The sequence below is a fragment of the Scophthalmus maximus genome, chromosome 13, assembly GCF_022379125.1.
Source record: "Scophthalmus maximus strain ysfricsl-2021 chromosome 13, ASM2237912v1, whole genome shotgun sequence".
In the NCBI taxonomy this organism is placed as follows: domain Eukaryota; kingdom Metazoa; phylum Chordata; class Actinopteri; order Pleuronectiformes; family Scophthalmidae; genus Scophthalmus; species Scophthalmus maximus.
The window spans coordinates 9,534,122-9,561,512 of NC_061527.1; the positions used below are offsets into that span (position 1 = coordinate 9,534,122).

Here is a 27,391-nt window from a genome sequence, read left to right on the forward strand (position 1 = left end):
TGTTTTTTCAGTTAAGCCCATAAAGGCCTATATAATTACAAATAATGCTGTAATTCAACTTCCCCCTCATATATAGTGGGACCTTTCCTCTGCTTTGTCCCAGATATGCCAGTGTATCTTATGACCTCAGTCTTATTACACTGTAAATAAATATTGTTTCCCTAAAATGACCTCACAGTCAGCACTTACCCATCCCCTTCTTCTGTCCAGGCTCACCCTCCCTCCGAGGTGGACGATGACTTGCCGGCTGGTTGTAGTCTTCATGTTCCCATGGAGCTGGAGTTCACAACTTCCTGTTTCCCTCGCAGCCCTGCGCCTCAGAAGAGCCACGGCCTCGTCTGCGTTGACTGACCCGGTTGGTGTCACGGTGATTGTACTTTTGTGTTGTGATTAATTTTGTAATCAGATGTTGTCTTTTTTCTTTGTGCTATTATAAGCTCATTTCCCAATTATCTTTGTAGAGCCACGAGCGTACTTGTTATCGTCTGTGTTCCTGTGAGAATTTTAGTGATTTAGGACATTTTGCCTTTAACACAATTCCTTAAATGTAATTTTAATCCAAACTTAAATTCCAAGTTTGTTATTTTATATTTAGTGTATTTTACATGTGAACCCTTTCTTTTCTTGCTGTACATGTTGCTTGTCAAAGCCTTGTATTGTCCAGTAGTGTGTGGTTGAACTGTAGCCTGTTACACCTCATCATGTAACGTGTCATGTTAAGGCGATGCCCCTTGTTTGATTCGGGCAGGCATCTCCTCTTTCCCCATTTTTCCGGTGACTCTTCTATCAAGCTATCGAATAAAGGCCAGACTGGCATGAAAAAGACAGGAGAACAAGAGCAGAGCTGTAATTGCTATAAGATTTTGGATTCTTCCCATGGATTATTATATAATATAATATTACATTGTGCTTAAGCCATTCTATGAAATAATGTCTTTAGATATGCATATGAACTGGGAATTCATCTGTCATTCCCACCTGGTGTTATAATATTATGTCATTCATTTTTTTTTTTACCACAGAAAAAAAAGCAAAGGAAAAAGAACTGGACAGCTTGAGTGTGTGGAGGAAGTCAAAATCTGGCGTTATAAGCATAATAATTATTTATTGAAATACGAGGAAAATTTCAATAAGCCTCAGAGCGAGAATCCCAGGACCAGGAAGGTGAGGTGATGGGGGGGAGGGGGGTCATCAGACTGTCAGCAGTGGCAAGCAGGAAGGAAAATAGCATTTTGATGCATTGTATCCATGTGATGACAAAGTACACGAGCGTGTGAACGCACAAAGGTCCACGATGTTTAAGTCCTCGTTAAAGCGTTTAGCCGGCACAAGAGTCTGTGTTGGCAGTTACTCTTAAGATCGGTTTGTCGTTAAAAAAACAAACTGCTGGATTTCAGACCATTCCTTGATTCTCTCTCCGAGCTTTGCTAAACTTTGTGTCCAGACAAACTCCTTTTTGGGGGTCGGAGCAGGCCTTGAGCTGTGCTATGACAGAACATGCAGTAAAAATAAGGACTCCTTCTTTCAATGACCACTGCAGGAGTCACTGCTGCCTGCATGCGGGGTTTCCCCTCTGGGTTATAGGAGGTCCAAGGCAGCTGCAGAGCCCAAACATCCAATTTTAGAAAGAGGGTGATAAAAAGATTGTCTGATCAGTAGACACAATTCACGAGGGGGATCAGATAGTGAAGAATCGGCTCACAGACGGGACTCGTTCTTTGTACATTGAATGATCATACCACGATGGAATCGACAGAATCCAGAGGTAAACAAATAAACACCGCAGGTTGTCGTGGGAGGCAAGTGTAGGGCACATGTTTAAAGAAACAAAACAGGAACAACAACTATTGTACATGTGAACAACTCCGCATGAGGATAATTTAGGCTGCCATTTTTAGGAAAAAGGAAAGAGGGAAAACAAGCCAGGTTTGTTCGTTTTGGACACAACACTAGAAGTCACAGCTCACATATAGATAGATGCAGTCTTTGGTATAAGAGCAAACCAGACAGAACAATGATGCAGGTTGAGATCCAATAAGAAAAAGTGATGTGGCACAAACATGTTTCACACCTACTTGCTTAAATACAATACTCTGTTCAATGCACCTGCATAAACAGTTAAAAGACAAATAAACTGTGGCCACTTCTCTTTTCTTTTCTTTCCCTTTCTTTTTTTTTTTAAAGCTCATTATTTTTGCCCCAGACCTGCATCTCAGAACTTTACGCGTGGAAACAAAACGAGAACATGCTACAGTAAACAAATTTATTCTGGCGCGGACACCTCACGTCATGTAACACGAAGATGGGAACCCAGAGACGCAATAAATTATCTTCATTTATAAGCGTGACCAGTGACATACTGTACATCAAAAAGGTAAAAGCACTGTAAAAAAAAAAAAAAAAGCGGTTACAAAAGCGTTGAACGTGAAATGGAAAGCGTACACGGCAATGTTTAGGAAACAGATGTTTGAATGCCAGCAGACACAGATAGAAATTTATATTTTAAGTGATTCCTTTTTGATTTTAGTGTCTCACGACATAATTTAAGTACTGCTCAAAACAAATAAAAATAATAATAATAATAATAAAACACTGTACACACATCAAAGAAAGCAAACCAGAGGGATCTTTTTTTTTCTTCATTTAGTTGATTTCGTGTTTTTAGGAAATCGTTACTTTGCAAGTTATGCTTCATCACAGTTCTCTCCCATATTACCACATGAATGTAAACACCTGTTGAATTGGTTTTTTTTTTAATTTTTTACAACATTATTACTTTATATATATATTTGTACATGTTTTCATTCACATCTGCACAGTTAGCTAGCATGGTAATGAAGTAAGGCAAGACTCACATAACTGTGACATCACAAATCTTTTTTTCATTTTTTTTTTTCATTTTTTTTTTCATCTTTTATAATACTGATTATTAAGGTTTTTGTAATTTCCTTCTTCTGTTCTGCAGCAGGCTTTGGTCTTTCCGGACAAAGGCTGGGTCGATTCCTTCTCCGTCTCCAGAATCTCACTTTGTTTTGTTCCAGTTTTAATGAAATAATGAAAAGGGAGGGTGGGGGCTGGTTTCGCAGGAAAAATGGGCTATAAATACAACTGCTTCAGTTATTAGCTGAATTTATTTAACACTGGTCTGTCTGAGGTACATAGTTTAAGTTGACTTGGGCAGGTGGAATAAGAAAGGGGGAACATCAAGGTGACCATGACTAACAAACGACTTCCGTTACAGTATTTTTTCGTTTTATTGGCCTAGTTAGCATTTTGTTCATTAAATGTTCAGGTTTGAGACCTTTTTTTTCTTCTTTTCTTGACCATCAGTTCTCCCCTTTCAGTAAGGTCAAGCTGCCGTGGCCAAAAAAAGAAAAAGAAAACAACGACAAGCATGATGGTGGGTAAGAGTCCAGTTTGTCTTTACAGTACCACAGAGAGCACGCGGGAGGACACGAAGACGGTGTGGTGCTGCGTCCTTTCTCCGCACAAAACCTCTCGCTGTGTCACCAGTGCTGAACCGCTCACGGGTTGTCAAACCTTTAAGTTGCAGCCTTGTCAGTCTTGATAGCCTGTGCCCGTGCACACGGTCAGATGCCATCTCTCGGTGTGAATGCAAACGCAGTGTTTGTTCCAAGTGTTCCTTTTCACCTTTTCGTATCGTCTCTTTCGGTGGGGGTTGAGAAGCGGCTCTTCTGTCCGACACTGTTTTCACCCTTTTTTTGTTTCTTAGACCAAAGGAATCCATATGCTGTTCTTTTTCCTGCACATCATCATACTCGGTGCATGTGTGTTACTTGAATATCGCCATGAGTTCAGTACAAACAAGAGGTCTTTTCAGTTCCTTCAGGTCATCGGCCCGTCAAGTCTGAGCCGGAGGTTCATTAGTTTTAGGAGTTTTTGTGCTGCAGCAAAAACTCTCAGGGTGGCCACACTGCCGCATCATGGGTCTGCGCAGGCCTCCCCTAAGCCCTCTTGGCGTGGAGCATTTCGATGAGCAGGTTGTTGCAGGGCACGTCGCCGTTCAGGTGTTTGTAGTACAGGTATTCTTCGGCCTGCAGGCTGATGGCTCGGATCTCTGGCAGCCGGAGGAGCAGCTGGCCGAACTTGTCCGTTTGCTGCGGGTAGTTGCACATGACGTAGTCCAGCAGCGCCGCGTTGACCTGCTCCTGGACACTCTCGACGAGGTGGAAGTTCTCCAGGTTCTTCACATCTGCGCGGAGGAAGCAAGAGAAAGGTTAGATGAGTTGGCATTTCAACAGTCTCCCCGTGGGGGAAGTATGGCGACGGATAAGGACAATCGAGTGTTGAAGTAGTGGGAGAAATATAAACCACAAGTTCTCACGCAAGAATGAGATTCGTGGTTGGTCAGTTATCCCTTTATTTGACATGACGACAGTAGAGAGAGCTGACAGGAAATAAAGAAAAATAAAAACAGAAGGAGCCATTAATAACACTATTTTCTCTTATGCCATCTCAAATCACAAGGCAGACACGAGAATTTTAAGATGAGGCAGTTTGATAGTGTCACAGGATCCTGAATCTGGAGACACCTCGAGGAGTCGTAAGGGTTAATATTACAGACACATTGAGGTTGGAGTAATTAATATTCTCATTTATCAGGGGACGGTGCTACAAGTTTCAACACTTGGGTTGTGGCTCATTTTTGAATTTAAAAGGAGGACTTCAAAATGCACCGCATGACGAAATCATCCTCCCCTTCTCTTCTTTCTTCTCTATCCATCTCTTGAGACTGTGATGTAGAGGGAATCAGGTGAAGGCAAAAAAAGAGAGAAAGAAACACAAAAAGGTTCTCATCCTGAGAGACTCATTCCCCAGGAGTCAATGAATTATGTAGGCCAGAGTTACCGTCATATTAGCGCCACAGCTGCTCCTTAACCTAACACCTTCACCATCCTCATCGCCACAAAACAGAATGTGATACTATTACTGGAAAAAGGGGGTTATGGATATTATTTTATTTAAAGCATCAAACCCCTGAAAAACGGTCAGAACTCAAATTGGAGGGATTCCTTTTTTTTCCGCTCACTATGAATTCATTGTGCAAAATGCATTTGCATCTTACCTCTACGCAGCTATAAGCACTTTTTCCTTGACAATAATAAGCTCACTGGGGGTTTGAGCAGATTATTGCAAGACAAGACAAAAATTTGCTAAATGGATAATGGTGGACAGGAGCTTCTCCTGATTATGAAGCGCGAGTGTGTGTGTGTGTGTGTGTGTGTGTGTGTGTGTGTGTGTGTGTGTGTGTGTGTGTGTGTGTGTGTGTGTGTGTGTGTGTGTGTGTGTGTGTGTGTGTGTGTGTGTGTGTGTGTGTGTGTGTGTGTGTGTGTGTGTGTGTGTGTGTGTGTGAGAGTGAGAGTGAGAGAGAGAGAGAGAGAGAGAGACTGTGACCTTTTATTACTTTATTTGACCCCAAGTCGAGTGTGCTCACAGTGGACTAATGTGGAACCTGTGTCTAGTTCTCTCTCACACACACAGACTCTTACACAGACACTAGTCCATGGAAATACACACACTATTTATTTCTCTCTTACACAGTACCTCTGTCCTACACACACACACACACACACACACGTGCACACACAAACCCCATCCACCCACCCAGAGCATTAGGAGGAAGGAGGGGGAGATAAATCAGCAGCTAATGAGGTCTAGAGAATGAGAAGCAGGTCCTTCAAGGCACTTCCATCTATGATGCACTCTACCATGCTATTACAATCTGTTTTCATGTGTGTGTGTGTGTCTGTCTGATCGTGTGTTTGCCCGTGTATGTGTGAACTGGCTTGTAGCGTGTGCGTGCTCACTCTGACCCCTGGGTGACACGGCGGAGGCTAAATAAGGCTAAGAGGAGGGCAGGAAAAGGGAGAGGGGGTGTGGCCTGGGACAAAGGAGCCTCCAAACAAACACGACGTGCTTTTTCCTGCTGCCACTCAGCTGTCTGACCCCCTATCAGACTCCTGAACCAGCCCCGCCGAGGAGCAGTCATATACCCTTACATAAGCGAACCCGCCGGAGCGTGGGCTTTAGGCAGAGCACACTGACAGCCTACGCAGGTCAACAAGGGGGAGGGAGAGGAAAAAAAAGGCTTATTTTCATCTGCAAATGAAACAAATGAACCGTAGCAAAGACATCGAAGGAAAAGTTTCGGAGTTGCTCATGAAGTTACTCATTAATTTTAGTGTTTATCTATAAATGCGGTGTCAGAGCCTTCTCCACTCATTCTTATGGGGAAATGCTGGGTATTTTTTATAGTGCAGAGTATTGACAGTAAATACCTGTACACAATGAAGGTGTCCATAGCAATATTTTGTAAAGTCTTGTGTTAAAAGTTGGCATTTAGTGCTTGGTTTAGATTCTTGGGCTTGTTGACTTATTAAAGTCCTGATTTGCAGAACGTAAACTGTTGATTTTTCATTTTTTGGAAATTAATTTTTCAATGTGAAATAATAGTACAGGTGATTTCTGCTGTGCAGACATTGTCAATAACAAACATCTCATGCTGCTTAATAGCCCGGTCCAGGGATGATGAGCTTCTCTTCTGAGTTTGATTTGGTTACGTTTGCAGACACAAGACAAGGTGAGCCCAGATCACAGCAAACAAAAAAAAAAGTGAGATGTTGCCATGGTTTCTCAGAGAAATGTATCTGCATGTGTGTGTCTGCATGTGGGGGGGAGTTTGATTGGGTGTATGTGTGGATGTTTGGGGGGGTAACTACAGAGAGTAAGTACCCAATGTCTCTGTCAAGCTAATTAGGGGAAAGTGAGGCAAAAAGACAGCATTTTAATTGCTAATTATTACCAGAGACCCTTTTGAAAAAATAATGAATCAGGGCTTCCAAAAAAAAGACAGAGAAATAATAATAAACAGAAATGACAATAGCTTGAAATCTACTCCCGACTGCCAAAAGCCAGTGGACAACTGAAGAATTGGAGAGAGAAAAAAGAAATATAAGGTCAAAAGGAGAAAAAAAAAATCATCTTTTTTGCCAATCAGACACCTAGACTGATTATAATTGACTGGTCATTCAAGGGGAAAGAAAGGAGTTAATGGTAAATATATAAAAGGAACACAAGCAAAATAAACAATTGATTAATGATTCATCGAACAGTGTCAGGTCGGAGTATTAAGTGTGGTAAGAGCTCTCTCCTGTTCCTTCAACAGCAACAACCCCCCCCCCCCCCCCCCTCCTCTCTCTCTACATCTCATCGTTCAGTCACTGTGGGACTAATTATCAACTTTTTTTTTTCCCACATAAAACAGCCACAGTTCGTTGCTGCGCAGCGTCCGAATACTCAAATGGAAACCCCCAGGTCCCACGGAATACATTGTTTCATTTGACGGCCGATCATGCTGAAGCCAGCGACCTAATGCAGAAGCGCGCACGCACGCACGCACACACACACACACACACACACACACACACACACACACACACACACACACACACACAGACACACACACAGACTCCTTCCCTCTTTCGCAGAACCGCTGAAATCACCGCTGTGCTCTTTAATTAGACAAGATCTGCTTTGTGCTGTGTGTGTGTGTGAGAGAGAGAGAGAGAGTACATGTGTGCACATGTTTTTGTGACCCCCCCACACACACACGGATAGCATTTAGTAACTCACTCATGCAAATACGGGCTCCATTATGATCTCTTACAGAGTGGATACTGTGCTGAACATCACTCAGTGTCAAAGGTCACTGTTCATTGCAAAAGTGAATTTTTGCGGCTGTTAGAAACCAAAGAGGTGGAAACACATATTGTAGACCCACGTCTGTTCAAATAAAAAATAAGTAAACTAAAAGGTCTGAAAAATGATTTGTACTCAAACAATTTCTTGCCACATAAAGGTTAGTTTGATTTATTTGGATATTTAGCAGGTCACACTTTTATCGGTAAAAACATGTATTAGCATAAGCGTGTAATAGATTGTTAATAACACAGCGTTGTGTAGTTCTAAGCCTCTCCGAGTGTTACTGTTTGTATTTGTCAACACTTCTCTGGGCACCCAGTTTTTAGTGAAAGGAGATGCATAAACAGATAATGAGTGACAATATAGTAAAAACTGCTGCAATAACCTAGAATGCCTTCATGGGTGAGGTTCTTGATAAAGTTATTTTTGCATGAGTTGGGAATTCATCCCCACTGGGCACATTCACACAATTTCAAGATAAAACTGCCACAAGTTTCCCGTCAGGTCCTCACGATATAAGTTGTTGCTCTAGGGCAAACAGTGATACGCCGCGCTCTCTCACCATCACAGTTTCTGGCGCCACAATCATTAAACCACCTCTCAGTCACATGCTGCCAATTCACCCTTGTCTTTTTAAAATTTCAAACGTCTCCCGCCGGGTCCAAAAACAACACATAAAACTCCTGGGCCATAAACGGTTATTGAGTCAAGTGCTGTCCGTAAACTTGGTCCAATTAAACGTGAGTGAAAGACAAACGGGTCACTTCCTGTAGAGGCGGGAATCATGGGCACGCTTCTCCCAATAGGGACTTTTCACGGGCGTTTATACAAGCCTACCTTTTACTACGCCAGCGGTGCTTCAACGGGTTCGAGCGGTTGAACCCGCATCCAAGCCAAGACCTCTTTATGGCACCCTACTGGATTGTTATCAAGTGAACACTGTCCGCTGCCTCTTTTCCTCACTATTAATCTGCCTCGCAGCGTGGCCTCAATCAGTGATAGGGGCGTTGAAAGATGAGAAACCCAATAACCTTTGACTTTGAAAGTATGAAGTAAGGGCCGTGGTCTACGTGTTCAATAGGAAAACATGCATGTGTGTAGGGTTTAACAAAACAGGGCAGCGAAGGCAATCAAAGCAAATAAGGTTCACGGGGCAAGGGGCAATGGCCGCATGGTTAACGGTATCACTTGTGTGGGCTGTTATCTGACTTATGGTGCTCTGGCATAACATGTAAGCTGGGCTTTTGTACACACACACACACACACACACACACACTGCAGCTACACACAGTCACCTGAGCTCCGGAGTGAAAACAATCCACTGACAGCATTTCACGTGGAAGTGTGCATTTTTTATTTATTCCCCCCTCCACAGTAGGTTCTGCTTCCCCATTAGAGTCACAGCACTCGTTTCCCCCCGCTCCCTGGAGCTCTCAGCCTCCTTGTTTTCCTCGAAGTCCCATTTGGGGAATTCCCCTTCTCCGATATGATGCCTCCACATTAGAGAGCGACTTATGAGGAAAAAAAAAACGGAGGGGGGGGGGGAGTTGTATGGTTCTTAACATTTAATGAGGGTTCTTTAAGACTTTAGACACCAAAGAGTAACTGGATAACAGATCATGACTATCCTATCACAGGATACAGTACAGCAAGAGCAGGGCAGGGACATACAAAGAAACCCAACAACAACACGTTCTCTAAACACTTTAAAGGGCAAAAGGATTTAAACGGGTGGTGTTGCACAAGCGACTAAAATAGTTGTGTAAATTATGAAAGAAGGAGTGCTAGAGAGAAAAGTCCAAACCCGGGGTGCAATCTGTGGCCATGTCGGATTGTCAGTATCATCCTCGGGCATGGGAGAGGTGTGGGGGGGAGTAGAGGTGTCAGATGCTGTTCAACCCTCTAACAAGCCTCCCGGTTGGAGCAGACCCGATGTCCTTAGGCTACGGATGAGAGAGGTTTAGTTCGGGTCAAATGCCCGGTCCGGTCTTTGTCTTTCTCTTTTTGTGATTCTTGTTTTCATGCGACAATAATTAATTACCTTTCACCATGAATGAGGGTTGAATGTCATTACGCATTTCAACATCATTCATATCTTTACTACAACACGGCCCCACCTTCACTTATAGAGCGCCATAGCTGCAGGTTTTGAATCGTCTTCGCCTCTTTATCTCATGGAATGGAAGGATCTCAGGAAGTGCTCATTAGGCCCTGCGCAGTGACCCCTTTTTCTTGAAAAGTGGCCCTTTTGTTTTACCTGCACACAGTAACATACTGTAGTTACATGCCCTCAAGCTAACACAGAGCCCAATGTCCAGGGGCCAAATATCCGCCGCACTAACAATGCATAATAATTACTCTCTCACAGTTCCTGAAAACAGGCCACCAATGGGTACGAGCCGTCTTCAGCGTGTCAGAATAAGGCATGAAGGCTCAATTTGCCCTCCGACTCATCAAACCCTCCCTTCAGCCACCCGGGGGGGGCAAACGCCATGCGGCGCCGAAAGAGAATTAAGCAGGCGCTGTCCAGTTGGGGATATATTAAGTCAAATCTTAACCTGCGCCGACAACATCGCTACCGCTGTTAAGCCAAACAGGTAGCGGCTGGTTCAGCTCTGTCGCCCAAGGACGGGTCGGCGGGGTCGGCGGGCTTTGGCGGGAGCGATGTAGAGAGGTCGGGAGATATTGAGAGGAAGGGAAAAGTGCCTTAGGTCTGATGAAATAAACACGAGAAAAGGCGCTCCGAGCGGAACGGAGACAAGCTTCTCTCATTGCCTATTCCGGCTGAAAGGTGCTGGGGATTTATCCTGAGGTGAAGTGGAAAACAAATTTACATCGTGTATCAGCTGGCCCCGTTTTGTGGCGGTGTTATTGTGGACTTTTGGACCTCAACAGATGGCCGCAGCCATAGAGGTTAATGTCAGTGGCAATAAGTATTAAAGGGATAGTTCAGACTTTTATACAGAACAGCGTGCATTACTTTTGATGTTTTGATGTTTGAGTTACTTGTTGTTAGTGTTCATCATCAAGCAATTCATAGCCAAATATGTCCAGCTTCTGCTTTTCTGTTTTATATGGTTACAAATACCAGATTTATTTATTTATTTTTGCTTTTGGACTCTCGGTTGGACAAAATAAGTTGTATGTTAAATAGTTCAGTGATTCTTTTTTTCCCTTTTTTTTAAGTTCTTTACTGTATTTTAAAATATATATATTTTCATCAGATGGCCCCATTTGCTGCCCTTTCATTTCTGACAAGCTGCAGACTTGCTGGGATAGAAATAAAAAAAATAATCACACTGCTCGGGGAGAAAAGAAATCGCATTGTCTCAGCATTATGAAAATCCATTTGCCAGAGGGATACTGAGAGACTTGAATCAGCAATGAACCTAGTGCTTAGTCCTCTGCGGTCCCTCAAGTCCTCCACCCTCCTCTTCACGCTGCCCCGTTCTTTAGCCCCCCTGGAGGCGGAACCAAATGCCTTTCAATGAGCCGACCTCAGACAACACGTTGCACCCACAGGTCCCTGCTCTCTCACCTCCCTAATGCCGACCGGATTGTACAGGCAGTTAACCCCCCACCATCCCGCCCGCCCGCCACAGCCGCCCGCACCAACAACAGCTCCTAGACACGTAGTCTTCTGTAGCTAATGACACTCACAAATGACTGACAGGCGCAAAAATATAATGGACAACGATCCGGACAAAAAAGTCACTGTGGTTGGTGTAATCTGTGGAAATAATCTATGGAGCACTGAAACGGGGGGGACAAAAATTCAAATGAATTAAAAATCAATATGGCTGTACCTGGGAGGTGACTCTTCAGGCTCCTCTAGACCTCACTCCTTTGTACCTGTCAGCAGCAGCAGACGCAGCACGTTGTGTGTGTGTGTGTGTGTGTGTGTGTGTGTGTGTGTGTGTGTGTGTGTGTGTGTGTGTGTGTGTGTGTGTGTGTCCATTTGTATCAATGCATGCATGTGAACCTCGTTTACATTCAGTGCACTTTTGAACCCCTTGGCTAATTACACACGGGGTTTGTTTGGTGGTGGAGGGAGGGCGTGGGGAATGAAGGGGCATGTCAACCTTTCTTGTTTATGATAAAGTGACAGAAAATCGTTCGGGGGTCAAGTACACCCCTCCAACCCCTCCGCCGCCCCGAAAACTCCTGCAGCAGTGCAGAAGGTGCCCGATGTGGGAAGCCTCCCCTTTAATGAGACCATTAAAGGGCCCGTCTCCCTGTCAATAGATTTCTCTCATTCTTTCTCTGACAAATTTGAATTAATAATTCAGCGCCAAGCGCCTGGGGATGTATATTTTCAGCATGAAAGACAGTTAATCCATAGCGTCATTTTTCCCCCCTCTCTCTCTCTCTCTCACTTCTTTCTCTCTCCTGCACTCGCTCTTTTTCTTTTTTCACCCTCCCTACCCTTCTCTCCTCCTCCCTGTTTGGCTCATTCTCATTTGATGATGGGACCCGCAGGTAGAGATGCTGACTAAAGAGAGACTGTTGCTGCATGTTCTCCACACCTTCTTTAACTTCTTTGTTTTCTCTGTGTGATGACGTGACAAGTGGAGTCAACTTAAGTACAAATTGGGGTTTAATTTATTCCAAACTATTGGATGGCGGTGGCTGTTCTCTCCTCCCCCTCAGGGCTAATGTAAGATGACATCTTTGCACACTGCCTCTCAAAGCTGCATTTTTATTTGGAGAGCTGGGGTTTTTACGGGATATTTCTAGGATTTTTTTAAAGGCACAATGCAAGAAAATTAGAGGAAATACATTTTACATTTTGTACCAGCTCAATTGATAGAAATTTGAGAGACGAAATAGGCCTGTTGCAGTTTGAGCAATCCCAAACAACACAACATGAAGATAAAGAACACAACCCTGGACTTTTACGTTCATGGGGTGGTAACTTGACCAGTAAGAAAAGACACCAGCCCGTGCCCCAACATTGCAGACCTGTTATATTCTCCTTAATCACATCTTAGAAATCACTGCTGTAATGCTTCCTTTTAAAGTTGCTATGTTCAAACTAGCCTTCGCCCACCTCTGTAAGAAGTGACAGGCTTTGCGGTGTAATGCCAACAGTAGCCCTGGATATCAGTGCCAGGTGGCACTAAAGTACATGTTTACGCACGGAGACAGCTTGCACAGGCGAAAAGATTGGCATGACACATAGCAGGGATATTGGTTTACAGTATTTGCAGATGATATATGGACGTGTACTGTAGGACTGTGCGTGTGAAGATATGGCTGATTGATTAATGCCCTCCTGTGTTTCAACATGTGTTTTGGCTCTCTGACCTCCCTGGTTTCTAACATTTGCCAGCAGCTCTGAAGGTTGCACAATGATGTTTTTGTTAAATGCAACACAAGGAACAGCTATGCTCTGTGTGCGCATCCGTGCGCGTGTGTGTGTTGGTGTGTGTGTGTGTGTGTGTGTGTGTGTGTGTGTGTAAGACAGTGGACCCACAGGGCTTTGTTGCTTAAAATATCATCCAGGACGAGAATGAAGAGACACAAAAGGAGCTGTGATGATTCAGGAGTGGGGGTGTGGGGTCACAGGGTGGGTGAGGGCCCAATGTAGAGAGAGAGAGAGCGAGAAAGGCTGGGGAACAAGAGACAGCGAGCCAGAGCACCTGTTGGATCATCTGCGCTTTAAAACGTTTAATCACTGTCTCTGGTTACGCTCCACACACGCCACAGCATGCACACACACACATCACCCCTAAGCTCCGCTGTTCTCTGCCGTTCCAGAAGTATCTTGTAACCACATTGTCCAAAGACACACACACACACACACACACACACACACACACAACCACACACACACACACACGCGCAGAGAGAGGGAAGCTCAAAGAGCAAGGGGACGAGGGTGTATAATCTTATAGCAGCCACCTGACTACCATATAGCTTACCACCACCGCAGTTAAAACACATGCTTCTACGGCACTGTGCACGCTTACACAGGAACACAATGGCTGACAATCCGCATGCCAGGAAGTGCAGTGATGCCAGTGAGCCCCATTTGTGATATCGGGGCAGTGGAAGAATTTAGAGAATTCTTTTTGCTCCTGCTCTAATCGTCAGTTGTTGCCCCCCCCCCCCCCCCCCCCTTTTCATGTGGATGCTCGTGCGTGCAAGAGTAGAAAATCGGTCATATGTCAGTGGCAAATAATGACTTTGGTTCCATTTGCCATTTGACAAAAACTGACTGCTGTATATTATAAAGAAACTTCAGATTTTGGAACAACAAAGTGATGAATCTTAATGAGTGTCCTAAACGGGAATAAGGTCTTTTCAAGCAGCACGGTGCATCGCCGACCACCTCTCATCTTGCTCAAGCAATAACAACTGTGAGTTCATTCCACACCTACGCCTTTCACATTTCCCGTGTAGTAATGATTGTCCAATGATTAACACTAATGACGCATCATGAGCTGGCGTGTGATAAATGTGTTATCGCGAAGATTTTCCTTCGCTGTCGAAATGACAGTCCCCGCACCAATACTGTAGCTCACTACTGCGACGGAGATGAAAGGAGTGAACTTTACAACTTCACAAATGATTGACAGGGCGGGTGTGTAAAGCGGGAGGGGATCCATTCCGATTGCATTTTATATTTTTGAACATTTGACCCATGCTACACTCAAAGAGAGAGGGTCCACGCCACCTCCCTTTGGTCTAGATCCTGTTTTGTGTGTGTTTACACTAGTATGTGTCTGTTTTGATCAATTTGTGTTGCACGTTATGTGTATTTACTTGATGCATACACATATTTGTATCTGTGCATGTAGGAAAAAGAGGTGCATGCATGTTTGTGTTTGTCAGGGACAGCTTCCGAGACTGGTAAGAGCAAGAAAAGGAAAGAAAAAGCCAACAAGAAAGAGAGATCTCTGCTTGCGACAGCTCCATCGGGAGGTTTGTGAAACACTCTGCTGTTTGTAAGAAATGCTTAAGTAAGGTCAAGGCAGTTTGTCTGATCCATTCGCTGCATTACAAAGGCACTTTTCCTACTCTTATGCACCGCTGGCAAGAAAACAAAAACAATTTTGAGCTGGCAATAGTTCTGTAAATCAGATTGCGAGTGAAATTTTGATGCCTTTTCGATTTTTCGAAAAGCGCTTTTGAGACATGCACTGAAGTCCGGACATGTTCCCGGAATTTTTCATGCCAGCCCCCCCGCGTAAAATTGTCCCACAGAATGTTCCGGAAATGTTCCTGTTGATGTGAACTCCTCTGGCTCAAACAATCTCCTGCTGCATTCGTCATATGTGAAAGGCAAACTCTGAAAAATGTCCGGAAATTTGGTTGGACATTTTCCGGTTCACGTCTGAAAACAGCATAAATTCACTACGGTCCCGAAATGATGCTTATCGACTTCAAGAATATGATCACAACATATTGCCAAATTGGGCTAAAGCATACTGTATTGCCTATGGCATTAGTAGACAGAATCATCTACCATGAGTGAAATAGTTGGACGTAGTTTTGTTTGGATATTTCGAAGCCATCCCGGTGACCGTGGCAACAGTGAAGCTGCACGATGTAGAATAAACTTGTCTAAAAAATGATTAGGCTCCATGAAATCACAGCCGGGGACTAGATGATCTCCAGTCAACAAATCGTTGGAATCAAGAGGGGGATTTTTTCCGCAGCGGTCCAATGTATGCACAATTAGTTCTCCTGAATCTGTTTTCCTTGACTAATGTGAGCGTGTTCCCCCGCAGAGCCGCGGAGAGCCCGGGCCTGTCCTCCCCGTCCCAAACACACATCCCTCAGCCTTTAATTGGAGAGGAGTGGCTACCAAGCTAGAACAGCGCTGGGACCCCGGCTGTGGCCACTGAGAATGTATCAGCATTAGCATTGCAGCGGACCGACCTGTACATAATGATAACCTCGAGCTCTGGCCGCTGGGAGCGACCCCCCGTTAACACACACACACACAAACACAGACGCACGCCGGTACGCGCTCGCCGCCCCTGTCTTCCCTGCACGCGCGGTCACGTAAACAAGCAGGTGTAATGCAGCCCCAGCGGTGGGCTGCCCCGACTGTCGGAGGTGGAGGGGAGGGGGCACAGTTGCCGCCGCTCGGCTGAAAAAGTGTGTGTAATGAACTTGAGCTGCATTGATCGGGACTGAGAGTACAGAACCAGGGGCTGTTTGTCCCAGAAGGGCTGCCGTAGCACTGCTGCTCGGTAGCCCCCTCATAAATGTTTGAGAGGCCTCGGCCGCTCCAGATCCACGCTACCTGGGTTCAGATTCTCTGTTACAACACACACATGTCCAGGCCGATGCCGATGATGGATGGGCGGCCGGTTGCGCGCGCCGGCCGGTGGTTGAGGGGATCGATCGTTATTTTGGCTCACTCCGCTGTAGGTTGCGAGTGTTCCTGTGTTCAAAGGGCCTCCGAGAGAAGCGCCGACGTTTGGCACTCTGTATTTGTGGGAAAATCTGTTCAGCGCGAGAATGTCGGGTAAAAAACCGTTCGTGCTCGCCTTACACTTTTAGGCACAGAGGCTGGTATTTGCAAGCATTTGCGAATTTGTTTGGCAAGCTATACCTTCCTATGCCGTACTCTGAAGCTCCAGGGCCCTTAACTGGCCCCTGAAAACCCCCGCATGCTCTACGCATGATTGATACCACTGCAGATATCACTTATAAAAACACCTGACGTGCCAGGCAGACCATGTGCGCCTGCTTTCGACTGCTAAGTATCAGCTGGCGGGAGGTCCTCTGCGTTATGCAGCCGGTAATAAAAGTTGAGCATTGATTTTCTGTAGCAGCTTGTAACTGTTAATGTTGAGACATCAATAGCCAAAGCAAAGCGCTGGTGCCTTAATAGGAGACAGAGAACGCGGAGGGCGCTAGCAGAGGCTGACTCTAAATCACAGAATCTATCCCGGCCGATCGATAGGACAGTAACTGCAAGTGTCCCTCTGCTTTCCTAATGTTTTATAATAAACTGACAGCCTGTAATAAGGCCAAGGGAGACGGAGAATGAGAGGGGCGAGAGATGGAGGGGCAGTTTCTTCATAGCTTGCCCGTCTTAAATCACCCCACATGGGAGTGGAAGAGAGGAGCAGGGAGGGAGGGAGGGAGGGGGCAGGAAAAGGCGGGTTTTTTTCCCTCTCAAAAAAACTTTTACCGGAGCATTTGTCTGATCGTACTCACTGCTCGGGTAGTTAGTGAGTGTATTGATGTGGGGAAGCCGAGCTTTAGGGGACATGTCCTGTATTGCTTTCGGCCGGGCCAGTGACTCAAAGTGCATTAAATCCTCCTGCCGCCGTGCAGCCGTCGCCAGCTTCAGGCGGAGGTGCAGCGCGTGTGATGACTCTCACTGGGCGTGGAGAGTTCTGAGATTCACCCACTACTCTTGCAGCACTGCTTGTAGACGCCGAGAGGATTGGACACTGCTCCGGGTTTATTCTGCCCGTCCACCAGTTGCTAACTATAGGACCTGGATTGAATGAGAATATCCACAGACATGTTTGATTGTGTTTCCATCCAGAGGATAAGAATGACAACAATGTGGGTTTTTTTTTTCTCTGCCCCCCCCCCGTGCTTTTTTACTCTGATAAGTGGCCTTGTTTGAAACCAGATAAAGACCAAAGTCAACATAATCACCATGTAAATCCTGTGAAAGATGTGATAAGACCTTAGAAGAAAAGGAAATATGGCAAACTTAAAGCTGTAAACTGGACAGATACTTCAGAGATAACCCGCGGGAATGCCGAAATCCCTCAGGAAGCTGTACGGTGTATCTCGGGCGAGATAGACTAATGGAAGACTGAGTCTGCGGGGGGGTGGACTCGGGTCAGGGATGAGAGTCAGTGATCCTCAATATCCCTGTCATCACCACAACTCAAGCGCCACGGCTGCTTAATGACGACAGCCGGCGGTATCGCCAGGTAATAGCGGCGCGCTGGAGACCCGGAGCTTTTATTGCTTGATAAAGGCTGAAAGCCTTTCAGGCCGCCTCATTACATGGATTTCCCCACAAAGTGGCAGCCGGCGACAGGAGCAGGCCGCTCGCCACGTCAAATTTTCTTACACTGAAATTGACAGAAAATAGGCGTAAAGTATTAGGTTCATTGCTTTGGGACACTCTCCCACCTACTCCTGATGAGATGAAAGGTAAAAGTCAGGACAGTCAAACAAGATGAGCCGGGTTTGCCTCTGACGGATGACACAGTTTGAGCGACTTTTTTTTCTGGTCTTTGTTTGTTTGCTTATGTTAAGATGATGCCCGAGGGACGCCGATAGGGGAATGGAAAAGAATGGTTTGTAAAGTAGATGTTGTCGAGTCCAATGCTTTTCAATCAGCGCGCGTTTGCCGAGCACTTCTCCAAGCTTCAGAACAGAGTGATGAAAAGGCACTAGATGCAGTGGGATTGCTCTTTATGAACCTCACACATACGTTTTGGCCTTTATTCCTGCACACTCACATGAACTGTGAAGTATATGATTCGTGCAACATTTCACGCACATGTATCATTTAGTATCTTTTTTTCTTTTTTCTCATGAACTTCTAATGAGGCATGAGGGATGTGAGTGAGGGTTGTGAAACGTCCTCTCACAAGCCAACTGTGGCTGTATCACTCGCCCTGATGTACTGACTTAAAGTCAGTATATTTCCCTGACTATAATTACTAATTTATGAACAGATTTTGACCTAGCACCCCTTTCACTCAGCACACACACTATATGTGTACAATTGTAATGCAAATGATCTAATTCACTACATAATAGCAGTTTTGGGAGATGTAGGGTTGGGTAGTTTTTTTTTAATTCTTGCTGTTTCTTTGAGTCAGATCCTATTGTAAGTTATTTGTATTTGCGTGTTTTGTGGTTGGCAACTACACTTAAAGTGGAAGTGTTTAAATTGATTGAGCAGCATTTCGTCTGTCATTATAAACCAAGTTCCATTTGAGCAACACAACACTGCCTCACGTCTGGAAAATAAATGCTTTATTGGCGGATCCTGTTTCCTGGTCCCTCTTGACGGCAGGAAAAGAAAGCCACAGTTCCTGTGGAGTGAGGGTTTCCCGTAGGCCAAAGGCACAACAGCCCGCACACACACGATGACCATACTTTATCTGCGTATTGATCAGGTCAAAGACACGCTGACTCCATTCTGTTCACTTACAGCAGAGAGCTTGGCTCCCACACAAAGCAAGCAACACACACAACAAAAAAAAGGGGGGGGGGGGGGCTTATTATGTTGCATTTAATTATGTTGTAAAGCATTGTGCCAGTTATATGCTCCATTATTTGGCGCTTGCATTGGTCTCAATGGGTGTAAATATTGAATAGTCGTCACCTTCCAACGCTAATCAATCGCCGGCCAAATTCTAAATGATTTGGTCCGTTTCAGGAAATGTATATTTGCCAAGCTTTATGCGAGGAGAGAGAGGGGGAGGGGGGGGGGGGGGGGGGTCAGGGTACATGAATTATCCAGCCTCCCCGCTTGCTGGCCTGGGATCAGGCATTGATTCCGAGCAGCCTCGGCTTTTGCTTAATTAGGACATACCTGTCTGGGAATTATGTGTGTGTGTGTGTGTGTGTGTGTGTGTGTGTGTGTGTATACACGTGTGTGTGTGTGTCTCTCTCATTGTGTGGAAACAAATGCTGTCTGATAGAGAAATAGAGAGAGTGATAATGCTCGTCTTTTTTCCATCAAGGTTAATCACGTTTGCCGTGTTTGTGTTGCTGTCAGCAGATTGGCGTCTGACCTCGCAGTGCACAAAAACAGAAAGAGTCTGCCTTCACCGTGTGCCGCACTAAACATGCTAATGAGAGACACGTCCTGGTGTCCGTGTGGGGGGGGTGAGGGCTCAACGCACGCGAACGCCGTTTACCTATCTCTTGAATTCCGAAATAGCATTTAGGGCAGACCTTACACCTCCACTTGTTTAGTTTCGTTACACGTTGCATTTCCACTCCAACCACCACCTCTTCATGAAGAGTTAATTCAAAAGCATGGTCTGGACATCTCTTTTGAACACATGTAGCCAGTCTAATGAAAGACCACAAAGTAGTTAGTTGTGAGCCTGAAGTTATCTTCTCCACCACCTAGCTCATTACCTTCATATATTTTCAGAGACGGGGGAGAGAGGAGAGAAAGTCGGGATGCAGCAGTGGAGACAGAAACATGAAGAAAGTAAAGAAGGTACAAATTATTTAAGATTTTAAGAAAAATGATGAAGGAAGAAAAGAGAAAGAAACTGGTTCAGGCAGAGAGACGTGACAGCGGAGGATGGGAAAAAAACATGACATGTCCAATAGAATTCAACTCATTTGAATATTTTTGAAGGGATTTTGTTTTAAAAGATATTATATGAAAACCTTAATAATAAGGTGAACCTATTCTGAGAAGAACGTTAGTTTAAAGGACTGTAGTTAAGACATTTTAAGTGGGAAAGGGGTGAGGGAGGAAAAGTGATAAATGGCAGTTCACAAGTGGGTGAAGATAAACGGGGAGCGACAGAGGTGGATGTGAGGATGGAGTTGTGATAGATCGGGGCACACCAAGATGGATGTAAAAGAAAAAGAGAGAGAGAGAGAGCTAAAGGGCAGAGCAATGAGGGATGGAGGGATGGATGGGTGAGGGTCTCTGAACTCCAGCCTCAGAGCCTGACTGATCACGGGACGGACAGATGTCGAATGACTGGCCGTCTTGGTTTCTTACACATGGGCATTTTAGATCAACAGTCAAATAATGTTCCAATATTTATTTCTTTGCATTAACTGATGTGACAGCTGATATTTCCTTAGTCCATTAATCCAAACTCCTAAACGGTTTATAGTTCAAACCTAACCAAACAATTTCAGGGAATCAAATTTCCAAGTGTCCTTTTGCCTGAGAGACAATTTGGATTTTTTTTTTTCTGTCCTTATATTTAATAAAGAGGAAAATCGTGCCGTTTTTCATTTTCTGATTCAAATGGTCATAGGCTCAAGCCGCTAAAATTTTAATTTTTGCTTATTTTCTTTATATTCTGTGACATTAAACAAAATATCTTTTGGTTTATTTGACAAAAGAAATGAAATAAAATTCAGTTGTAAGTCAAATAAAATGCTGGAAACACACATGGTCAACTGTATGAATGGGTGCATTAGCAGAGTTTGAGGTCCCAAATAGTTTTTATTTGAACTTCGTAAAAACGCGTCTGTCCAGGAGCCAATGCCACTGTCCCTTCGTAGAGCATGAATCAAACACAAGCCTGAACTCTCTCCTTTATCGGCTTTTCACTGGCTTTGTTTTCGTCGGAGAAAGAAAAAAAAAGGGCTCCGACGTCGGTGCATTATTTAGGGCTCTGTCCACAAATCTGCTCCCTCCGCTGGGAGCGTTTACCACCCCACGCTGGTCTGGCCGCTCCTCTGGTTCTGCTCTCAGCTGACAAGGACTGGCAGCACCCGTCTCACCCAATTACACCTGACGGGGCCTGACCCGCTGAGCTGGGTTAACTGGTTGCTGGCTGAACACCGTTTGACCTCTGTCACCGAGTCTGCTTGGCCAACATGGAAACATGTCAGTGTGGCGGCACATGAGCACACGTGGATGTGATTTTTTTTTGGGGGGGGGTTAAGATGTTTAATAAAGCTCGTTACTTTTCCGTTTTCCACTGGTGAATTTTGCAGATTTCAAGCCACACAATATCAAAGGACTTTTAAAAACTTTAGTAAGCACACGTTTCCTTGTTTCTATAAAAATATATATTTCCTGTATCACTGCCTAGTAAAACCTCCGATTTCTTTCCACCATAAATGCCCTTGAATTAAATTCCCTCTAAAGTTGGAGGATGAAGGTCTTTTTTTCTTCCCTCTCACTTTTCTCAGTCTGAGTTTAAACGTGAGATCCATGCGTCGCCTCTCGCGCTGCCTGCACTGTCACCTGGTCATATATACAACAACCTGTCAGTCTTTCTATTAGGCCTTTAAGCCTTTTAAAGAAAATCAAAGACCCATTAACAGTGATCTGACACCAGACAACAACTCGCAGTAATCCTTCCCTGAACTCTGACCCGAGCAGCCCTTACTCTCTCTCTCTCACTCTCTGCCGCTTTGTGCGGCAAACACACACACACCATCATTCCTCAGTCCAACGAACACCGAAGAGATCAATGCCCTAAGAGTGATAATCTTCTCCTTGATAGAGAGTGAAAGACTTCACTTAAAGACAAGAAAAGAGAGTGGCAGGGGACAGAGAGTGAGAGTGATATAAAAGAAGATAGAGAGAGGCAGGAAAAAATTAATAGAAACAAAGGTATAAAGACAAGTGTCTCCCCTCAGCTGGAGTGACATCTATATCCCCGTCTTTATCGACAACTGTCTCAACTAAGAGCTCCGCTGGCAGGGAGGAAGTGACTGATTGTTCATCCACAGGAAGTGGGAGAGGTTTGAAGATAGGGGGAGAAATATTGAGAGAGAGAGAGAGAAAAAGCAAGACACAAAAAGAATGATAGGGGGAGAGAAAGAGGGATGAATACAGACTGCACCGTCTCCACCGCCGTGACTCACATGGGAGAGGTAGTGGCTGTACCAGTAGTACTTTTAGTGCAGACAAAGAATAAGCCACGCAAGCGTACAGGAGACTCGCTGCTGGATAATTCTGCAAAAGCACAGAACACGTCCAAAGCCAATGCTTTTAAAATGTCTTGCTTCCTTCAAAAATGATCTACCTTACGGTCAAAGGGTGAGGTCTTTTGCTCTCCTCCTTGCTACAGAGATGGCACGTGGGTGAATGGATGTATGGATGTAGTTCTTAGTAGTAGTAGTAGTAGTAGTAGTGACGTATTCGTAGCAGTTTTACCAACACTTGTATTACCAATCGCTTTACTATATCCTTATTATTTAATTGTTGGGCACAGGCATCTGTCGAAATATAGTAATATCCACACACGATGCATGAATACACAAATGCTTTTCCCACTGCCCGGCACATTATGCACTTTCCCTCAGGTGAGGTAAGTAGGTATCACACACACGCACACACACCTCCGTTCAGCTGCGTGTGATACTAACCAAATCATTGCTTAATCTCTTGGCTTTACATTGCTCAGGCCCCTCCCTCCCTCCCTCCCTGTTCCCCACCAACACCACCTCTGCTTCCTCAAACACCGATCCCCTCAGCCACAGCTCTACGGCGTCTGTGTCGGGCTTCTTTTGCAGGAGGCCCGGGCAATGCCGGAGAAGAGGCACTGCCCGGGGCGATACATATCCCTCAGGTGGGCCTTTCATTATGGATGATGTTTCTGCCGAATTATTTAGACCCTGAGCCCCAGCAAAACCCCTGCCCTGTAAAAAAAAAAAAAACCCCAACAACAACACACGCATCCATGCACACAGACATACACACTCCAAAGCCCCACTGCAGTCCACACCATCACCTCCCTTTCTCTGAGCTGTACCACCAAACAACACCAACACAAACATTAATCCTGCCTGATTACCTCACTGTGTGTCTGTGTGTGTGCGCTTGCCAAGCATTTCATTAGTCCCTCTTTTCTTTGTTTAGAGGAGGCAAAATAAAAAAAGTCAAAGCATGATCTGTGTGAATTAAAGATGGATAGGGGACACCAAAATATTCACACCATGTTTTGCCGCCGTTGCTCTCGGTGCCATAGAGGTGACAGGTTGAGTGGAGCTACCTTAACATCGTCGGCTTCAGTAATGTAGGATGTTAGATTATGTTTGGTTGAGTGTGTGTGTGTGTGTGTGTGTGTGTGTGTGTGTGCGTGTGTGTGTGTGCGTGTGTGTGTGTGTGTGTGTGTGTGTGTGTGTGTGTGTGTGTGTGTGTGTGTGTGTGTGTGTGTGTGTGTGTGTGTGTGTGTGTGTGTGTCTCCCTCAGAGGCCATTTGTTGCAGACTTGTTAGGAAAGAGACAGAGATGACAGTCTCCTGGCAATGTCTGACCTCGGCTTGGAGAGTAGAGAGCAGATTTGGGATTTGAACACACACACACACCCACACACACCCACACACACACACACACACACACTAACGTTAGCATTCTCTTCGTCCCTTTACTCATTTGGCTACTTATCCTTCGACTCCCCTCCCTTCCCTAATCCCACGGGCTCGGCTCTCTCCCACCTTTCTGTCTCAAATGCTTTGCGATACCCGCCTCCCACCGGTTCCTTCTCCTTTCCACTCATCATCCTCCTACCTCCTCCCTCCCTCTCCTTCCTTCCATCCTTCCTCCATCCTCCCTTCCTCCCTTGATCACTGTGTCCTCCAAATCCCTCCTTTCCTTTCCGAGCCGCCAAATCAGAGACAAAACGGGGAGTCGATGAGAAGTGATTTGAGAGGATATTTTTTAAATTCTTCATTTTCTTCCTTCTCTCCATCCTCACCGACTCATCCTCTTGTCAGGTTTCTAGCAGCCTTACTTAATGGTTCACACAGGTATTTTAAATAAGGAAAATTAAACTGCACAGTTATGTCAAAAAGCTTCTCCCTGTCTTTGTTGGAAGAGGACCAAACCTCCCTTACTTCCTTCCACCCTTTCTCCCTCACTTTCTCCTTTGTCCCTTCCAGACCACTGCTCCTTTCCTTCCTGGCCTCCCAGTTCCCCTTCCCCTTCCTTTCCTCTGTTCCATCTCCCTCCATCATATAGATCGTTGACCAGTACCAGATCTTGATCCTCTCCTCAAGCATTTACCTGCATTTAAATGAATTACTGCATTGATTCGTCGAAAGTTCCTGCAGCGTAAAGGGCTAACACCCCAAAAATGGAACAAAGACAAAAAATACAGAGAGAGAGAGAGAGAGAGAGAGAGAGAGAGAGAGAGAGAGAGAGAGAGAGAGAGACTGACCAAGGCTGAAGAGGACCAGGAACTTGAGGCAGACAAACTCCCGTTGGTCCAGCTGCAGGGAGCGCAATTTGGCCACCAGCTCCTGGGCGTGGCTCAACAGGTTGTTGAGGGTGGCTCCCGCTTGTGAAGCAATCACTGCATAGTCCACCTGGAGAGAGCAGAGAGTGACGGGTGTAAGAAGAAAGAAATAGCCTGGGATTGTGGGAGTCTTTGACAACTACAGTGGTATGGTGTACAGTACTCGGAAAATACATAAAATACAATGTCAGACTTTCATTGATTCATGGATGTTAACATGTTGTAGGGCGGCTCGTCTAGATCTGAAGATAAAATCCTCTATAGATGCAGCAGAGTTAACACATTTCATACTGTGCTCTCAACACGGAGTCAAAAGCTCTGGTCTCAGAGGGAGAGACAACGGTGGAGGTGGAAAAACAAAAGCTGAAGGCAGAGGGGTTTTTTTTACCCATATTTTGTGACAACTTGCTGAGGGCATATGGAGAGAGCGGAAGAGTTGACGTCTGGCTGACTAGACTACCAGATTTGACTTTTTTACCGTTATACAGCACAACAAAAATATACTAAGACATAACATACTGTAGATAGATGGATAGACCCATCTTCTTCAGTTCTGACCCATCTATTTAAACGCACACACAACCCTTTTCCAGGTGCACCTCGTATCTGCGGCCGCAGCACATTTGTCTGCGAGGCAAGTCCTTAGCTGCCACTCACAGTGAAGCAGGACCGTATTAAATTTTTATGTTTATTGACAATTCATTATCATAATTGACTGTGTGAGGGTTTCCAGGGGAAGGGAGATGTTGGCGTGCGCAGTTCCTAAAGCTCGGGGAGGAAAGAGGTCCCGGCAAGCTCCCATTTGCAATTAGAAGAAGATCGTATTTGGAATATATTCATCCTGTAAAAAGGGGGACCGCGGCCTGTTTTTCATCCGTCTGTAGAAGGGTCAAAGCAAAGTAAATGTTAACAACTGCACCGTGTTTCCACCTCTCCTCCTCATCTTCTTCCCTCCCATCCTTTCCTTTTCTCTTTTTCTACACTACTCTACCCCCCTGACTCCACTCGATTGTCCCTCTACATTTTACTCTTTCCACCTTCGAGGTGGGAAGAGTTATGGCCCTGTGAAAAAGCAGACCCTGCCCCCCCCCCTTCCGAGGTGTCAATCAATTTACATAAAATCAACTGTGCATGAAATAACTTCATTGAAGGATTGGACTGTTGATAGTGATGCCTTGGGTTATTGCCTTCTAGCCTTAAGTAAAAAGAGAGAAGGAAAATAAGAAGCTATAATGTGGCTATAGCAGACTTAGTACTAAAGCCCTGGTGACCTGTGTATCAATCAATCAATCAATATGACGTTATTATCCCTCCTGGAGAGACTTAGAGAGTAAATATATGAATAAACCTTCAGATCTTAACCCATCATGAATACGATGAACGATCTTATAGCGAAACATTAAAGATGAATATGAAAGGTGAGATCTGAGGTGGGGAGAAGATGTACCTCGTTCGAAAGCCCAGAAATCGACGACTGGCTGTGGAACATCTGTTTTTGCATTTTCTTCATCATTTGAATTGCATGTACACCCGGAGCACTTTGCTATCAACATTTCAGAATGTTGATAGCGCCGAAATGCGCTCGCAAAGCTGCGAGGCCTCGTTTAATCATTCAGCACTTCAGTTCAGTCTTTGTCACTTCGAGTCCCACTTTGGATTTGATCCTGTGACAGGAATCAAGAACAAGCCTCCCTCCTTCAAACCCAAAGCTAAAAACAGAACCCAAAATATCATTAAATAAAATCATGGCCATGTCTCACTGCTGTCGGTGACATGATGACATGCAGCAGTACCGAAAAACAAAAGCCAGAACTTTTGAAAAATGAAATCAGCAAGCGACTAATTTGTGGGCAAGACGGGGAGCAAAGGAGAGGACTTCTTTCCAAAGGTCAGTATGAGTGCAGCATATGACTGAGGAGAAGAGAGAAGCAGCTTGATTCAAAGCGAACGGGGAGAAACATCTGTCTAAACGATCCATCTAAATAAATCTTCTCTCTTTGAGTCACATTTTTCTCCCCAGCAGTGAAAATATATCTGCCAGTGTGTGATACAAATGGTCTGATTCTGCCTTTTTTGGAAATTCATCAAGATAGTGATTAAACCCCTTTAAAAACACACTGTCCCACCCGTGGGTCCGTTTGGCCTTGTTAGTGATTTTTTTTATTATTTTTAAGGTGTAATGTACCCGCCTCAGTCTTCACACAGCCTTGACAAATTATACATTGTTTGAAAAGCTCCAAGTCTCCTGATGCTTTCTGTGCAACACATTTTAGGATCGTCATATCAATGCAACAGCTGTCGACACAGAATTGGTACATTATTTTCAGTGCGTGCGTGCGTGCGTGCGTGCGTGCGTGCGTGCGTGCGTGCGTGCGTGCGTGCGTGCGTGCGTGTGTGTGTACGGGTACGTGTACGCGTTTGCTTTGGGTGATGCTGCTACTGTGGTCTAAATATCCCTGGTGTTATCACTGTGCTGTCACCCCTGGCCAGGCAGAGAATAATAGGAGATAATGAACTGTTTCAGAGCCTCTCCCCCTCACAAGCACACACACACACACACACACACACACACACACACACACACACACCAGCTGTTCATTAACTAAAGTATGCAAACGAAACTGCCGTCTTGCACCTCCCCTGACTACCAGCCCCTCCTCCTCCTCCACCTCCTTGCGTCTCCTGTATCTGCGTTCTCCTCTTCATCTCATTCATTCACCTTGTTCCTCACCCCTTCATGCCCTTGGCCTCTTTCCCCTCTTCTCC

General features: G+C 45.0%; 2 protein-coding genes across 4 annotated transcripts in view; one reads left to right on the forward strand and one right to left on the reverse strand.

Moving 5' to 3' along the window:
* The window catches only part of LOC118318462 (adhesion G-protein coupled receptor D2), an 81,481-nt gene extending 80,645 nt beyond the window's left edge, over positions 1–836 (forward strand). For 2 of the 3 annotated variants that reach the window (XM_035648137.2, XM_035648139.2), the window contains exon 24: positions 211–836. In XM_035648137.2, the coding sequence (XP_035504030.1) occupies positions 211–351 (141 nt within the window). In that variant the 3' untranslated portion in view covers positions 352–836. The remainder of the gene's footprint in view (positions 1–210) is intronic. The other variant, XM_035648135.2, reaches the window with a different exon arrangement.
* A 1,413-nt stretch (positions 837–2,249) lies between these two features.
* The window catches only part of nr5a2 (nuclear receptor subfamily 5, group A, member 2), a 62,643-nt gene continuing 37,501 nt past the window's right edge, over positions 2,250–27,391 (reverse strand). The window contains exons 6-7 of the mRNA XM_035648140.2: positions 24,548–24,695; positions 2,250–4,213 (exon numbers count right to left, since the gene is read on the reverse strand). Coding sequence (XP_035504033.1) covers positions 3,966–4,213; positions 24,548–24,695 — 396 coding nt within the window. The 3' untranslated portion in view covers positions 2,250–3,965. The remainder of the gene's footprint in view (positions 4,214–24,547; positions 24,696–27,391) is intronic.